This window comes from Takifugu rubripes, chromosome 15, assembly GCF_901000725.2.
Source record: "Takifugu rubripes chromosome 15, fTakRub1.2, whole genome shotgun sequence".
NCBI classification, from domain to species: Eukaryota; Metazoa; Chordata; class Actinopteri; order Tetraodontiformes; family Tetraodontidae; genus Takifugu; species Takifugu rubripes.
This window is the reverse complement of record NC_042299.1, coordinates 10,070,456-10,087,368: the sequence shown is the minus strand read 5'-3', so window position 1 is coordinate 10,087,368 and position 16,913 is coordinate 10,070,456. Positions and strand designations below refer to the sequence as shown.

At 48.6% G+C, this 16,913-nt stretch overlaps 3 protein-coding genes across 5 annotated transcripts in view; 1 reads left to right on the top strand and 2 right to left on the bottom strand.

Annotated features, from left to right (window-relative positions):
• Positions 1-6,163, bottom strand: part of jade2 (jade family PHD finger 2) — a 72,479-nt gene extending 66,316 nt beyond the window's left edge. For both annotated transcript variants that reach the window (XM_011611350.2, XM_029849004.1), the window contains exon 1: positions 5,274-6,163. The gene's annotated coding sequence lies outside the window, so the exon portion shown is untranslated. The remainder of the gene's footprint in view (positions 1-5,273) is intronic.
• A 1,509-nt stretch (positions 6,164-7,672) lies between these two features.
• cdkn2aipnl (CDKN2A interacting protein N-terminal like) lies at positions 7,673-9,051 on the top strand. Its single transcript, XM_003971013.3, has 3 exons — positions 7,673-7,969; positions 8,664-8,769; positions 8,836-9,051. Exons 1-3 carry the CDS (start codon positions 7,758-7,760, stop codon positions 8,842-8,844), a joined length of 327 nt encoding a protein of 108 aa, XP_003971062.1. The 5' UTR covers positions 7,673-7,757; the 3' UTR covers positions 8,845-9,051.
• A 65-nt stretch (positions 9,052-9,116) lies between these two features.
• ube2b (ubiquitin-conjugating enzyme E2B (RAD6 homolog)) lies at positions 9,117-14,027 on the bottom strand. 2 transcript variants are annotated; one of them, XM_003970978.3, is made up of 6 exons: positions 13,855-14,027; positions 12,003-12,083; positions 11,826-11,851; positions 11,458-11,547; positions 10,528-10,616; positions 9,117-10,448 (listed from the first exon to the last, which is right to left on the bottom strand). In XM_003970978.3, the coding sequence occupies exons 1-6, from the start codon at positions 13,935-13,937 to the stop codon at positions 10,320-10,322; spliced, it is 498 nt and encodes a 165-aa protein (XP_003971027.2). In that variant the 5' UTR covers positions 13,938-14,027; the 3' UTR covers positions 9,117-10,319. The 2 variants fall into 2 exon arrangements, with proteins under 2 accessions (XP_003971027.2, XP_029704865.1); XM_029849005.1 differs by lacking the exon at positions 13,855-14,027 and adding an exon at positions 13,250-13,836.
• Between the last annotated feature and the right edge of the window lie 2,886 nt (positions 14,028-16,913).

Here is a 16,913-nt window from a genome sequence, read left to right as displayed (position 1 = left end):
ATCCAAGGCACCACTGAAAAGTCCAATAAAGGCTCCATTTAGAGGGAAAACATCTTAAACAACAGAGGGAGGCATCGTTAGTGGTATCCATAAAGAATCGCTTCATTAAGGAGTCCCAATATTGAAAAATTAGTGCTATAAAATTAGCGTTGTGATTGCTGATGGACGTCACTGCTGGACTGAACATACCAGCCAGGGAAGAGTGAAACACACACAGATGTCCAATTCTATTTTCACTCTCCTCCCTTCGGTCTCCTCCCCATCCCTTCTCCAACACACACACACACACACACACACACACACACACATGCACATAACACTCACAGAGCTATTTTTGGAGCCGCCAGAGAGAAGGTATGCAAAGACGAGAGGTTCACAGACTGACTGAGTTTGACAGGTAAAGAAAAAGTGCACCAAAGGAGCAATCACAAAAGGGTTATAAAGTGAGGTGGAGACTCGAGGGAGAGAAGAGACGGAGGGAGAACGACAACAAAAGGAGGGGGGGGTGAAGATGAAATACACCGTCATGATTGAGCAGGAAGAAGAAGGCAACGCCCCAAAAACGTGTGATGTCAGGCGTCTCCGAATCCTGCGACATCAAACACTCATGAAGACGGAATGAAACGGCAAGACGAAGAAGAGGAAAAAGCAGAAGCAACACATCAAACATGCAGGCGGCCATGCTAACAGGTGGGCAGCAGAGAACAAACACACAAGCTGATGAAACAGGTAGAAAATCCTTCAGCCTCCTCTCATGGCAGGGGACATTTCCCGGCGTTGCATAAAGCACCGCGTCATAAACAGTCTGTGCGATTCTGTTTATACACGTCAAGTTGTGCCAACATGCGTTTCCATCAATGCTAACAAAGCTAACGGTGGGAATCCACCTATATCTTCCCAGCAGGAGGCCTCCGACTCCCTGGAAGCACACATTTCGACCCCCTCTTTAGAGACAAATGCCAGCGACATGTGCGGCAGCCTCTGTTGACTCCAGCTCTGCTCGCAACCCCTATCAATAACGGCCGCGCATCCGCATCACCTGACTGACTGGAAGGGTTCACGACCGCTTAAGAGCAGCTGTGAGTCACACTCCGACGGCGAAATGAACATCACTGTTCCCATCAGCCCCCACCATCACTCCGCCCCTCCCTCAGTGGCCCATCCTGTGGAACACTTGGGGATTTGCTGGTTGGAAGAGGGCTAAGTCCTCGTGATAAACACAGAAGGCTGCCGCCTCGATAAAGCAAATTAGTTTTCTGCTATTGTGCTCGGGGGAGTCGAGCCTGCAAAAGAGCGAAGACAAATATTGAATGAAGGGGGGGGTAAAAAACCATTCTGGCTGTAATGTGAGGATGGTGCGGATGCAGCGGGCGTTAAAGACCCCAGGGACTTTTAGGTGAGGAACCTCTTCAGACCTATTAAGTTCAGGCCCACCTTGATGAAGTCAGAGGTGGTAGGGTTGGAAAGGGGAGGAGCTTTGGGCGACATCATTAGGAGCGTGCACGTCATCAACTCCGCTCCTACATGCACGCCAGCCCGCGGGGCGTCAGGCTAAACAAACAGGTCATGGGAATCAAACCTGTTTTATCACCTGGTTGGTTCCAGCCACCATTAAGACGCACACACACTTATGGATGGTGCTGTTGCATCATGGGAACAGACAGCTTGGATGGCAGGAGGGGGGGGGTAGAGGAAGAGAGAGAGGGGGGGGGGAGAGAGAAGTGAAAAATAAAGAGGCAGAACTCCAGATAATTTTCTAACAGCCTCCTGCTTCTGAAATCTGCTGACAAACAATGAAAGTGTTTGTGTGTGTGTGTGGGGGGGGGGGGGAAGCTGAAGCTGGGGCTCTGCCAAAGAGCCAGGAGGAGGAAGCAAAAGGGGAAGGCAGGTGGGAGGGGAGGGGGAGGCTGGAGGATTGAACTACTGCTTTACTGCCATCAGGAGTTCATTAGCTCCTGGAAGGGAGTGAAGGAGGGATGAAAAGGACAGAGATGGAGGATAAGCACTGCCCTTCACTCCCTAACCCTGGCAACCATCGCCCTGTTAATCTACACCCCCCCACCCCCCATCCACCACCATCCACCCTAGCGTCTCCATCTTCTCACCTCTACTCTACTTCCATCCTGTATTCTTTCCTTTCTTGTTCCTCCTTTTCGCATAATATGCATCTGTTCATCGTTCCCCCACCCAAAACATGCATGATCATAGCGTGTCCTGTCAGTTTGTCTTCCTGTTACACTCAGGCTTACTCTCTCCTCACACACACACACACACACACCCTTCTATCCATGTGAGGACTTTCACAGACATCATACATTCCCCAGCTCCTTATCCTAACCATCCCAACTAACCCCCGGACCCTGGCCTAAAAATAACCCAATTCTAACCTCAACCTTAGAACCACGGCTGAACCCTCGCCCAGTCCACAAGTTGTGAGGACCAGCCAAAATGCCCTCACGTCCCAAAAACGGTCCTCACTTTGCTGGTAGAAAGCAGATTTTGGTAATCAATATGTCACAAAGTACAAGATCACACAAACATACCTGTCTTCCTGCCCATCACGACTGCCCAACTCTTCACATCTAACCCCCCAAAAAGCCATTTTCCAGTATGGCTATGCAGAAAGACTGCCCCCTATAGGCTGCAAACGGACCAATGCAATTGTGTCTTGAATCAGGAGTTGCAACAGTGAGGACCTGTTAAAAGTGGCCAAGCTGCGAGCACCGTGCTCTGATCCTGCTTTAGATCCAGAGGCATGAGCCTGTCTCGCCCATTCACAGCCCTACAGACCTCTGCTCCCTCAGAGAGCGCCGCACCCGCCGCCCAAATCCATTATTAACATAGATTTTAATGCAAGATGCATCTATAGAAACCTGGAAGCCGTCCCTGCACGCAGGACGTGTCATCTACGACCTGAAAGCAACCACAAGCGTACACGCAGATGGAGCAGATGACTCAAACCAATACAAGATACAAAGCTGTTAGGTCCCTTTTGAGAAGGAAACCCATCTGAAAGCTGAAAGACACCTGCTGTCGGCTTCTGCTCGGGTTGGGGAAGCTAAACTTGTGTGAAGGCAAGGTCATCTGATCGAGACACACGGCCCATTAAGACGCTGCAGCAGCAGCAGCAGCAGCAGCATCTGAGATCCAATCAGTGTGATTAAAGTAAAAAAATAAATACTGCGAGGGATACAGTGTAAAAGATAACCCCGAAAGAGGATTACAATCTCCATCTGAAGCCCATCTGCCGCACCCTCCTGTTGGACCCATGTGGTCCTCGAGAACCTGTGAGGCGAGCTCTATTTATTATCTGCCAATGTTTCCCCTGTGTGTGGCGATGCGTGCAGGTGTACAGATTATCCTATTTAACAAGGCTGAGTCACAAACTGATGTCATCCCGTGACCACGGGAACACACACACACACACACACATGTGCATTATTTACAGCGCGCACAAGTATTTACTTTGGGTGTCATGCTGGAAATCTGAAACACCTCCGCTCAGAAAATGAGCGCATATTTACATAGAACCCGCGTGCATATGGGATGGAGGGTGCTGTTGGGGTGATGTCACTGCTCCATTCAGGAACCCCCCCCCAACAACCTAGCTGCTAATGTGACACAACACACCACGTGGGACTCCTTACCCCCTTTTACAGCCAATGGGAGCTCAGCTCTCTTAACGCAGCAGGCACAGATACACAAACGCCGCTCCGCAGCACCCCACCCACACACACACGTGTGCACGCAACACATGTGAGGCGTAAACGAGCGTGCTCGGGTTTCACAGGTAGAGTTCAGAGTGAGTGCGCGTGTGTGTGCGTGTGTGCGTGTGTGTCTTCTTGAGCAAAGCAGAGAGATGGTGTGATCGATGGACGGAGGGATAACAGACAAAACAAGAAGTAGGTGGGAAGGAGGGATGAAAAACGAGGGGCTGAAATATGGATGAGAGGCTGGAGGGCTGTCAGGGAAAAAACTGATGCAAAAAGACCCCCCCCCCCCCCACTCCCCTGCCTTGTAAACAACTGCTGTCTCTGGGCGAGAGTGGAGAGTCTCCAGGGAGGGAAGGGGGAAGAGAGATGGAGAGAGAGATAACGGTACAGCGTTGCAGGAGGAAAGGCATGGAAGGGAGGAAGGGGTGGGGGGGGGGCAGAGGATAGAGAGCTGTTATGCCCCCACATGCCATGACTCATCTCCACCAGGAGGTCTGTGGGTATCCGTGCTCCAGAGTTTGTGAGAGTTTGGAGAGCGGGAGAAACGTGCATGTTTGCAGGCATGCACAGGCACACGGCTCCAGCTTGTGTGTGTGTAATGGGGGTGGGGGGGGGAGAGAGCGTTTAACAAGTCTCCAGACAATCTGGGCTTAATTGATTCAAGACCAGGACGTTACACATGGAAAGAAATCAGCTATGATCAGAATGAATCAATCCCAAACATCAATCACTCTGCCCCCCCCCCCCCCCCCCCCCCCCCCCCCACACACACACACACCCCTCCCTGTTTATTGCTGGTGTTCCTTCAGAAGTGCACACTCATTCAAACCTCATCCACTGCTCTGGAGGTAAACAACAGCCACTCCCCCCTCATCCTGAACCGGCCCGATCTGCACAGCAGAGAGCAGTAGCAGCAGGAGGAGGAGGAGGAGGAGGAGGAGGGTGAAGAGGAGCGTGCATGCGATCGGCTGCGTGCTCAGCCTTCCTAAAATCATCTCTGCTCCCCAAGGCTTTCCTCCCCTTCCTCTTTAACCCAGGAATGAATGAACCTGTATGTCCTCCACGCACCGAGCTGCCACCGTGCGCTCGGCCCTGCTTCTCCCGCACGACACCGCACAAGTTCGTTCAAGACAAAAACGCGCGTTTTTCCTGTCACCCCCCCCCCCCCCCCCTCCACGTTAACGGCCAAGTTCCAACCCGCTGTCGGGCTCCGGTGCGTGAACGTTGCGATGACGCGCTAAAGTGCCCGCACTTTGGACAGTTGGGAAGCGGACGGATATCAACGGGGGGCGCGATCTTGTGGTCTTGAGGGGAAAACTTCCACCTCAGACGTATGTGGGGAAGCAGCGCCCCAGCGACACCCCTCCCTGCCTGACCCACATGCGCCGCCCCAGCGAACAGCGCGCCCCTGCAGCTGACTGACAAGCCCCGCCGCTGGAGCGCGTTACAGTAACGCTGTCCCGGTGCTGGCCTAGCACTGATTTAGCACTTCAGAGCTGCCACTTTTCCATATGTTACGTGCGCACGCGCGTGCGTGCGTGCGTGTGTGTGTGTGTTTACCTCGATCGTTGCCAGTTTCGGGTGTAGAGGCGTCCTCGATCCTGTGCAGCGGCGGCCGATTCCCACAGATTAGGGAATCATTGGCAGCCAGGCACATGTAGTTGAACGGAGGGTTTAGCACTAGTTCAGTCCCCCCCCCTCCATCCCCCCCCCTCCCCCCGGTGCCCTGGCAGAGTGTTAGCAGCGCTGCTAAACAGCCCTGGATGTGAGTGACAGGAGGGTTCCGAGCCCCTCGCCTGACGCGGCGCGGTGACAGCGCGTCAGCTCCGCGAACGCCGGCTCCGAATAAATAAGCGCAAATAAAATCCCCAAAAGTGGCGCCCGGGCCGAGTTGGAATCTCCAAAAACTCCGCAAGCGCCGCTGCAAACGCGGCGGTGCCGCCGCTGGTCCTGCCGGGCTTCACGGTTTGGCAGCCTGCGAAGTGCGCGCACCACGGCGCTCACAGGAAAGCATGTCGCAGTTGCAAAAAAAAATAAAAAATAAAAAAAAATACAGCGGCTCAAACGTGGTGTCAAAATCCGCCCGTGTTTTCCTCTTTACGGCCGGAGACAAACGTCCAGAGAAGCTGGAGGAGGGGAAAGGGGGGTTAAAAAAGGGAGAAAAGGATGCTTTATTCCCAACCGATGAGTCAGAGAAGAACCGGGCGAGTTTCGCAACGTCCCTCCTTCAAAAATAAAACATTGAGCCCTCCTTGCCTCCACTTGCAGCCGTGCCTGGCTTCCACTCCTCCGACCGGCGTTCACTCCGCGTCCCCGCCGCTTTGCACGGCTCGAGCCTCGCAGCGTCTCCCGCAGCCTCCTGGAGAACAACAGCGCGGGGGGGATGAAGAAAAACCAGCTCTTATCTCCAGCTTGAAAACTCTTTTGGCGCCATATTTATGGCGTACTTTCAATTCAGCGTTACCGCAGGCAGCACTTCCTCCTCCGAGAAGTGCGAGGTGACTGCGCCTCGGAGAGGAGAGCGCCGGGACTGAACTTCACCTTCAGCTGCCTCTCAGGCTGCTGCGCAGGGAATCAGCTGGGATTAGGAAAGACAAATGAGAGGGGGGGGGGGGATATAGCTAATAATGTGTTTATTTTCCCATCACGTCAGCAAAATTCCATCAAAAACAACGGGAATTCGGCTCAAAATCAATCATTTCGTTGGATAAGTGGTTTAAAAGTTGGTTTCCCCCCGATTTAAAGAGAATGTTGGAGGGTGCGTTGATCTTTAATGCTGCTGTATTTAGGTCCCAACTTGTGCCTGCTGCGTGGCTGGACCAGTTGTATTTCCAGAATGTTTCCATGAGAGCAATGAGAGGAATGGATAGTAGTCAAGGTAGCGGACAGTCGACTAGATACGCCTCATTTGTTGTAGCCGGACGTGCGCAGTGAAGATTTGGCATCTCTCTTCATTTAAAGTGGCTTTTTAATACAAAAAAATGTTAATTGGGACAGGTAAAGTCCCCGGCCTGGCTTATAAGCATCAAAACAGATGTGGTCTGTTTCCGTTGGCCAACTAAGCCATCGACTTGTCATTCATGAACAGTGTGAGGTGAGGCGAAGCTGAGTGTCAGTGATTTACAGCCTGGAATGTTCCCACATGTCCACTTCATTATCTCCCACACTTCTAATTGGTTTATAATTGTCTGTGATGGCTGTCCTCTCCTCCACAGTAACCTTGATATCCACAGACTTTACAGTGCGTCTTAAACCCAGCATGCTGGCTCTCCGCTGGGACTCTAACTGGGAGAATTACCTGAGGTTTGTGTCTTTCCCAGTTGTAATTTTTTCATGCGTAAGCACTCACAAGGTGACTCATCAGAATCAGCCGCCTGCCAGAGCTGGCGGCAATAAAGCAGATTATTTTAACATTAGTGCATATTTGAATCCAACTGAGGCCATAAACTTAATGGTTTAGCTCGCTCAATATGTCGGGGATGTATGTGTCTTGGAAATTTTCCAATATTTGACATTCTCAGGGGTGTATGTTTTTTCATGGGGGGTTTTATGGTGATTTTATGTGTTCTTGTGTACAAAGTTAATCACTATAATAACTGCATGGGGATTGGTGAAAATGTTATATGGAACTAGAATGTATCAATATAGGTGTAGATGTAGGAAAAATACGATCTCTTAGATTTTTGGGGTGTATAGTTCAATGTAGCTCATGCATTGAGTGTATAAATAGTTTTTTATAAACTGATAACTTCCAAAAACGTGTTATTTCTTTTTCAGTTGCAGACTGGAATAACCAGTAAGAAATTATTAAGTGTTTTACTTTAATTAGGATAAGGTACTTGCCTTTCAGGTCGCTACGCTTTGTCATGGTGCTTCAATTCCTCTAATAAAATGTCATGTAATCCGAATTTCCCAAATCCACCACTAAGCGTCGCTGTCTAAAACAAAGCAACATTGTACAACTTCCGACATCCGCTTCCCAGACCGGATGTTGACTCTCTGGAAACCTGACCGGCTAGTTAGTAGCGGCTAGTAGCGTGCATAATGTCTAACCTAGACGTGGACGATTTTATTCAACAAAATAGAGCCCTCGCCGCAGAGGTTGAGACTTATCGGGGTTATTGGGAAAGTGATAAACACTGGGAGCCAAGAAGGGAATTTATCCTGCGGAACATCAAGGACTTCCCACCAGAACAGCTAGATCACCTACTCTCGCTGTCCATGGTCTGGGCTAATAAAGTATTTCTCGGCTGTCGGTACGTAGACAAAAGTGTGGTTGCTTTACGCATTCATTTGTTCTAAAACGTATCGTTATATAAACGATACGTTTATATACGTTAAAATAAACGTCTTCCGCACGGTGAGCATGCCGAAAGAGTTTTCAGTAGACCTACAAACGATATATGTTTGATTTCTGCATTGAATGATTTTTCATCAATGCATGGTTTTTATCGTACCAAAGCAAACCGTCTACAAACATCCACCTAATCATTTTCTCTGCTTTTGTTGACCAGGAGGTTCATAAATGGGCAAAAAGTTGTTCCTTATCTCTTCTTCGCGTTGTGCATCAGCACACAATAAGCTCGCTTCTGCCCCCTGTGGTTAAAATGACAAACAGCGATGCATTAATTGACCATTTGCTTAAAAAAATCCCATTATGAGCATTGCTATACTATTAAAGCGAAGTGTATGAGTTGATATCTAAATTATTTTTTTATTCTGGACATGAAGTCATTATTGTCCTTGGATGGAATTTTTGGATTATAAAGACATCAAGACTTGCCATTTTCATCAATCGTGGCTGTTTTCAGTATCTCAGTGTTGTTAAAACAATAGTTTCACCTACCACAGCAGTCAAATTGGTTGCAATCTGCATTAGTGCCGCCAGATGTCAGTAATATACACTCTGCTGCGCGTGTTTTGATCAACACGTCCCTTTATTCATGTCAGCTATAGCAGTGAGCTGCTGGAGAAAGTCGTGGAAATGGCCGAAGGCATCGAGGTGGAGGACGCACCAGTTTTCAAGACCAGAGATGAGATCGTTAGAAACCAGCAGGTAGACACACGCACTCAGATGTTAAATAGCAATGATGTCCTTAATGTGTTTCTGTCTCCAAATCAGGCTCGATGACCAGTTCTGACCCTTCTGTCCTGGTTGGGTCTAAGACTGAAGATGAAGCTATTCGGAGCTCCCTTCCTCATATCATCTTATCGGAAGACAAGTGTTTTAATCAATCGTCCAGTAATTTTACTCCTTGATATGTTTGTTGTTTTAGTCCCATTTTTAATACGTGATGTTTTGTTTTTTTACAATAAAGAATAATCCTGAGGAATTTAATTTTATTCTATCATAAGAGTTTAAGTACATTAACAAATTCACAACACACCAAAAAAAAAGCTTGATCAAAGTCTGAAAAATGAGTTTTATTATGTTTATACAGCTTATTGTTATAAGTATTTTTTGTTTAATTCACAAAATCTTATAGCACGTCCCTTCTGCTTTTTAGGTGAAATAAGTCACGAGCCACAATGTGATTTTCACTGTCTGACAAAAGAGAAACTGTTTCACGATGATTGTTCCATGGATTATTCGTCTGGATTTAGGCAGGATTATGTCATGAGTTCGTTCACAAGTGGTCTTCAATCGGGTATCGTGTGCAGGTAAAAACGCAGATGCAAACAGCCGATGACACGGGGTTTAAACTCAGCCGATTTTCTTCCAACTGTTCTCACTTAAACCAACACGGTAAAAAAAAAGAAGAAGAAGCACACTTTCATCCTTTGATTGTTCATTTGAGGACTGATGCCAGGATCGCTCGCGTCACAAGCAGCAAAACGAACCATTACGCAGTAAAAATGCAGCTCGAATCAAACGCGGAGAATCGTGAAAAACGTACGTCAAACCTTCCTGCTGCTGCTTTAACCCTCCAAAAATAACCCATAAACGGCACACCGATTCCAGTCAACCTGTAAAAGAGCTGAATTTCATGATCTCTGTGCTCCAAACACAAAAGAAATGAGCTTAAAGACCAAAACAGACTAAACTCACCGTTACTACAGTAAATTCTGCTCAAAGCTGTAGCTGTGGAAGCCGGTGACGTTTGTGGGCTCTCAAAATAGCGTTCTGGGCCAGAGGAAAGATCCTCTCTCCTCATTCAGGTGGTCTCATGGATGTGGCCGATCCCAGACAGCCCAGTGGGGGCACACCAGCAGGCGCGGGAAGAAAGGAAAAAAACTTCCAAAGGAAAACCCCCCCATATTCTGTAAAAACTAAAACAGCATCAATCCAACCAAACAAAATAAGATATATTACAAATTCTGTTAGCAATAACTTATTTCACATCATGCACTTAAAAAAAACAAAAACAAATAAGATTGATTCCCCCCCTCCCTCCCTGGTTTTCCTTAAACGTATTGGCAAGCAGGACAGTGTCCGTTCGGGTTCGGCTGCTTCTTTCTTCCTTTTATCAGGGTGGCACTTGAGTTCTGATAAATCTGATGCGTTATTGTTTTTCTTGACGAGGTAAAGATGAAAGACTGAAGTGGTGGGATGATGAAGAGAGGGCGATGACGGAGAGGAAGGAGAGGAGCGGGAGGGAGGGACGCTCAGCTGTCCACCCAGCTCTGCTCCACGATGGCCGTCACCCTCTTCTCGTACTCCCGCTTGTTTTCCTGATAGAGCTGTGCGGCCTGGCTGTTCGCTGGGCTGTTGGGATTTGGCTCATCCAGCAACGACTACAGGGGGAAAAGAAGATTCCATTTCATGAGCGTTCATGTCAGCGGCTGCATTTGTGTCTTATTTTGGGCGACTCACCTGGATGGAGGTGAGTATGGATGACACGTCATACGTCGGGCTCCAGCGGTTCTGAAGGATGTCTAAACATATACTTCCATCTGCATAAACTGGAGAAAACACATGTTGGGATAAACGCCGCGCATGTTGGTGCCTCTACAGAGAAGAGAAACCCAAAGAGTGAGCGAGCAGGCTGCCCCCAGAGCATTTGGGGGTTCGGGACCTTGCTCAAGGGTAAATCGGCAGTGCTCTGGAGCCAACAACCCTCTGCCTCTAAAGACCCCCTCATCAGGAGAGATCTTTGGGTCTTCACCGACACCTTGAGTTATTCCTCTGCAACACTCGTCACCAAGGAGACAACACACGGACGCCAGAACCGACATCTTTAAATGCTCATTTATTCTGCTGGATCAGGTGGACTCACCGGATCAAGGCACCAGTGAGGGGGGGAGGGGGGTGAAATAAAACAGGGTTTTGGCATCAGAGATCACAAACGAGCGCCACAGGAAGATCCAGATCAGAGATCTACTGACATCTAATGACAGAGGCTGGACCCTGGGTGAACTCCCAGTAAGGGAGGACCCAGCCTGACGGACGGGGATATCTGGACCTCCTCAGCATTAGCATGAACCCTGATACCCCCCAGGGAGCTAAACAACACGCACCAGGAGAGCTGTTGGTCCAGAAATAGAACCCTCGAAGCTCTCCATCTCTATCTGGGCGCTCTGTAAACCACCACCATCTGCAGAACTCGTCTCCTCCTGGAGGAACCCGACTGCTGCCTGACCGAGCCACGCCAGCAGCCACGCCAGGAGCCACGCCGCTCCATCTGTCCCAGCTTAAATCGCTCAAATCTCACCTGGCGTCAGGGTTTATACGCAGACGGGGGCTTTCAAACGCGTGGTTAGAAATCAGCCCTACGTCCAGCTGTCACGCTGCCAAAGCACTTACCATTAGGGTGAAACATTCTGGACACAAATCGGACTGTTGGAGGCTTATTGGGATACTCCTCTGAGAACTCTATCAGAAGCTTAAATGTCCCTGCGAAGACAGAGAGGAGGATCCGATCAGCGCCAGGGCGCCATTTAGTTAGGAAAATACAGAAAGGAGGAATTATGGGGGGTCGGAGAAAGTCAGAAAAACAATAATGTTGCTAAAAATACAGGCTGGAAGGAAGAAAAAGGCATAAATGGAGACATGTCAGCTGTAATGGAGGGGAGAGCACAAAGCCTGAGTCGGCACTTATCCTGCCGGACCGGATGGGGGGGGGGGCGGGGCGCAGGAGTGGAAGCAATTTCCTGATTTTCTGGACAACTTACCATCTTCAAACGGTGTCCCCACGGGCCTAAAGAGGACAGAGAGTCAGAGAACAGGTTTTAAGTCAGACACATTTCCTTCAAACAGCCTCAGTTTCTGTTTCCCAGCGCCACTCAGGTCCCCAATCAGCAGTCAATCAGTCAGAGGAGCAGGGAGGGGCCGCGTTCAGCCCGACTCACCCAAAAATAACAGCATTCCAAAGCATGATATTGTTCTCCGATGGCGCTCCGCTCACACCAGTGGGAGGGTCTTCTTGAAGTCTGGGTAAGAAAAGGGAAGGAGACATAAGGAGAGAAGGGACGAGGACAGACAGGCAGACAGACAGACAGGCAGACAGGCAGGCAGACAGACAGACAGACAGACAGACAGGCAGACAGGCAGACAGACAGGCAGACAGACAGGCTGCTGCACATCAGCCGGACAGACTTCCCCCTTCTTTTATGTTAAAAACCCATTTTTGACATATTCAATGCTGACAAGTGACCTGAAACCTGGTTTATTAAAGCTCAGGGCTTTCCCATCTGCCCCCCCCCCCCCACTGTGGGGCAGGGCAATATGAGCCAAGTGCACCTCAGAACACATGCATCTGGAATTCCTACAACAAATACACGTTTTGTAGATCGCCTTTCTTTTCCGGGCAGATGTGGAATGTCCTCCGTCACACTCAGATCTGAGGCCGAGGTGAATCATCAGGCTCGTCACCACGTAGGAAAACTGCCTCCGGCTATTTGCGTGACGAGACGCTTCTGGGGCACAATGTGAGATTTGCCGCACCGGCAATCGCCTAGCAACGAATCAACAGCACTCCTCCTCCAAATAAACCGCCATTAGTTGTTTATGAGTGTGGAATATCGAGACCTACAACACCAAAGCAGGCGAGAATACTGGTTTAATGAGGACTTGGATGTTTAAAAGTAGGCTGGTGTGAGCAAGTGTGTGTGTGTGTGTGTGCGTGTGTGTGTGTGTGTGTGTGTGTTCCATGTCCGTAGCTGCGGACAGACCCACAGCAATTAACCTCATTTAACATAATCTGTCTGAACCGAGTCCTGGAAGAAGGATGCGGATCTTAAATTAAGACTACAACTGGAATATGAACTGAAATCAATATTAATTCCTGCACATCAGTGGGATCTGCAGCACATCACTGGTCCAGCGCTGAAGCTGACAGAACTCCGAGCACGGCACGGACAGGCTAATCCTGGAATGTGCCTTTGTTTTTCCCTGGTCTCGGTGTCTCCTCGCCACCCGGGGACCGGCCACATCAGCGTAGAATTACGGTGACACCTTATCTGCTCCCCTTCATTGGCTGTTCTAAGCAGAAAGGCTTAAGGTCTTTTCTTCCCCAATGACAGGTGTGTGTGTGTGTGTGTGTGTGTGTGTCTGTGTGTGTTTCACCATATAGATCTGGGTAACAGCTTAGTATTACCGGTACACGCAGGTCCTTCCCATGCACAAGCAGAGGTAGAGGATCAGTTCATTGGATCTGTGGCCCCCAGCACATCTGTCACCAACACCTGGGGGCCAGGCTGCTCCCCGGGGGGCCCTGAAACCGTAACGTTAACGGGGCTATCTGGGTTTAGCTGCACCTCCGAGGAGGACAGAAGACCCGTTGTTGCTACAGGGAAATGGGGAGGTTCCGTTTGGGCTGGCACCGAGGAGCCCCTACGGCAAGACAACGAATTAATCAGCCCGCTAAATTTAACCCATCTCCGGTTACGTTAGCCGGCGTGAGTCGCTCCGACCAAAAACAAACAAACTGCCCTCAGAATAACGAAGAATAAAGGGTGCTATCTTGGTAGCAAATGTGATATATTTACCACAAAATAAGCCTCGATCTAGACTCCTTTAATACGGTCGACGAATGAGATAAATACAAAGAATCTACGTTTAGGCACTGATGAAACAACTCAGAATAGCTTTGTTAACAGCCCCTTTGCATCAGCGGTGAAGCTAAGCTAACGCTAGCTTCCCATGCTAACGCCGTTAGCTCCAACACAGGCAGAACCAAGTGCGCCGCAACGTTACGGTTACCTTTTAAAATCCCTCATTAGGCGTCTCCTCGCCGGGGTCGACATTATTCTAGGCGGGCTTTTAAGAGCCAAAACCAGGACCATGCACCGAATCGCAGCCGAGAGCTAAGCAGGGTGTTTCTTCCGCCTGTGGCCGCTTTTCTTCTTCTCCCAAAACAAGCGGCGCTGACGCTGCTGCACGGAGGCTCGGCCCCCTTATGATGCCCCGGCGGAGAGATGCCCCCGGACCCCCGGTGCACGGCGATTTACGGGGAAAATGGGTGTCATGCCATCAGAGCAGCAGGTCATTAAACAATATCAGCATGTTGAGGCTCGTTTTTATTCATTCTATCATATATAAACGGTAGAAAACACAAAGGTAAACCTAGATTTGTATCATAGATCCATTCATCACAAATAGAAAGGTACTCTACGCCAATCGTTTCTTAATAATTATATGTATTCTCTCTTTTTTGGCGGTGAAATCTCTCTCTCTCTTTTGGAAATAGATCATTGCTCTCCATATCTGAGATCTGTGAGAGGACCAGTTATATCAGCAGCAAAACACAGAACAAATTCCCTTGAAAACTTAAATATTTGGTGCCTTTTTCTCTATGCTGAACTGCTTAGATTTCCTTACTTCTGTCTCCTTTTTACAAAGTTCAAATCTTCACTTTCTGCGGATGTTGTAATGCAACAAAAATCTTTATATCCTGAAGGAGCTCTGTGTTTTGGACCGGAACCAAATGACCCCAAAACTGGAAACACATCAGCATCACGTGTCGCTGTCTGCTGCCAGGGGAGGAATCCTGTGTTTTTGTGATTTCTGTCAGCAACAAACTCCACGTTTCTTCTCTCAGGTGTCAAACAAACTGGATTATATGATTTTCTATTATTTATAACATCTCAAAAAGTTTTGATTTGACGTCAATCTTGCCAAATCTTTGGGGGGAAAAGCCTGGATTCTGACAAATGTGTTGGGTTTTAGCATTGCTGTCTCTCTGTAGCGTGCATAGACTGTAGCATTCCTGTGGTGGGGCTCCAGAAATTAGGATTTATTACATAATGGTTCAACAAAATGACCTCGGCCATATTTGGTATGACATTAAGCAGTGTAATTATGCCCTGACATGTACATAAATGGTCAAATCTCTCCTTTGGTCGTGGCTCTCTTAAAAATGCAGATTTGAAATGAATGTAAAAGACAGTAGGCCTGCCTCTGCACTTTGTAATGTCCCAGTGTTACTTTGCTACTGTTTTCCCCTTCACTCATGCTCAGTGGTCACGCTGGCCTTTTTAGCTCGATCAGGCTCTAATGGTCCATTAGTTTCCACAGAAACCTGCAGGGGCGTTTGCAGAGACTGCAGTGATGGGGCGGCTCCCCGGCGAAGCCGCTGCTGTGTTTTACAGCTGTCAGGGCAAATGAGGAGAGAAGCTTTGGGAAGGTACAAGATAATTATCTCATTAGTGACCCAATGTCATCTTGCATCTGTTTGGACCATAGCAGTAATTAAATTACGCAGCAGAAGGTCGATCCTGCCTGTACTTGTCATAGTTTGGGATCTTGTTAGCATTTTTTTGCAGTTAGAGAATAGACCTGCTGTTAGTGTGCCGGAAAGCCTCGTTATTATACAGTAAAAGGATGTCTGTGGGACTATAAATGCGTTTTTGTTGAACGCTCTGTAACAACAGGACATTTTCTGGCGATAAAGATGACCGAGTGAGGCAGAGCTGTGAAGCTGCACCATAATAAATGCAGAGCATTCTGGCCACAGCTGTAATAAACATGTTATAGCTGCGGGTACATTATGATTTCCCCTGATTCTGTCCTGGAAATCAGCCCGCAGTTCCTCGTACGCACAGCAGAGGGCGCTCGAGCTTTCACACGAGAGCAGAAACTTGCTGTTGTCATGGTTTCCGGTAGTCTGGAGGCTGCATGTAGAAGGATTCATTTGTAGGAGGAAGAGACGGAGATGGCTTCTCTTTATCATATCTGCTCCAGAGCTCTACGACATGTGTCTGCAGCAGTCGTCCTGAAGTTTGCTATTTATATTCAACTCACAGAAATGCTTCTGGGTGTTGTTTTGTTCCTCTCTCTGTTCCACAAAGTCACACAGAGGTCAGGTGCCGCGTGACACAATACCGCAAATGACGTAATGTTATGTTATTGTTACTCAAACAACTGTGGGCTTAATTTCCATTGCCCCACCATCCCTGTCCAAAACAAACATTAAAAGCACGCTCCCTGTCTGGGCCACATGACGGATCTGAGTAGTTCGTGGTACGTTGAGGGATGCCGACAGCCTGGTATCAACATCAAACGCGCGGCCCTGCATCCGCCTGGCTCAAATTAAAAGGGCTTTTGTCCTCTGACACACGCCAAGAATTCAAATTCAGCTGTAGAGAAGCAGCAGGTACCCGAAATAGCAGGGACAACAAAGACCGCAGCCCCTCGATAGATCGCTGCCGTCTGATTGGTGGTCAGCCTGGCTGGTGCTGATGGCACCAGGGCTGGAGAAGGGAGTTGTGTTTCTCTGGATTAAACTCCAGGATTCGTGTTTTTATGCACCATAACCCACAAATCCAAGACAGTCCAAATGAACTTGTCTCCCTTCGCTGTTTCCTGCATGCGCCAAGATTGTGGCTGAAGCCCAATACAGAGATCAGCTCAGCGAAGGTCACAGAGATGCCGGGCATGGAGCCCGGCATCTCTGCCCCGACCTGGGTGACATGCTGGTGTAGAAAACAACAGTCCAGAAGATGGTTCATCACTGTCACGAGAAACACGAAACCGGACGGAGCCAGAAGACATGTGGAAAACCGCATCAGGGTTCCAATTCTTTAGCTCGGTGAAAGGTCCTACAAGGCAGATCCAGCCTGATTATTGTTCATGTGTTGAGGTGTTTGTTTTTATTTAAAAATATGACTGGTGCTTTGAGGATGTGAAAAAATAACCTCTTTTTTCCAGTCAGCCTAGCAATCATTTTCGAACTGCCCAGGAAACTGAAGGAAACCTGAAATGTTTGCGTGTACACCAATTATTGAGAGTGGATTTGACCTCTGCTTCCTTACACTCCAGCC

Bases quoted from the DNA above. Each gene is read 5' to 3' on its own strand.
- cdkn2aipnl (XM_003971013.3), top strand. From the start codon at position 7,758: ATGTCTAACCTAGACGTGGACGATTTTATTCAACAAAATAGAGCCCTC. The intron at 7,970-8,663 runs GTACGTAGACAA...TATTCATGTCAG, and splicing joins AAAGTATTTCTCGGCTGTCG to CTATAGCAGTGAGCTGCTGG.
- ube2b (XM_003970978.3), bottom strand. From the start codon at position 13,937: ATGGTCCTGGTTTTGGCTCTTAAAAGCCCGCCTAGAATAATGTCGACC. The intron at 11,548-11,825 runs GTAAGTTGTCCA...CTGTCTTCGCAG, and splicing joins GGGGACACCGTTTGAAGATG to GGACATTTAAGCTTCTGATA. The intron at 10,449-10,527 runs GTGAGTCGCCCA...TTCCCCCTGTAG, and splicing joins CCATACTCACCTCCATCCAG to TCGTTGCTGGATGAGCCAAA.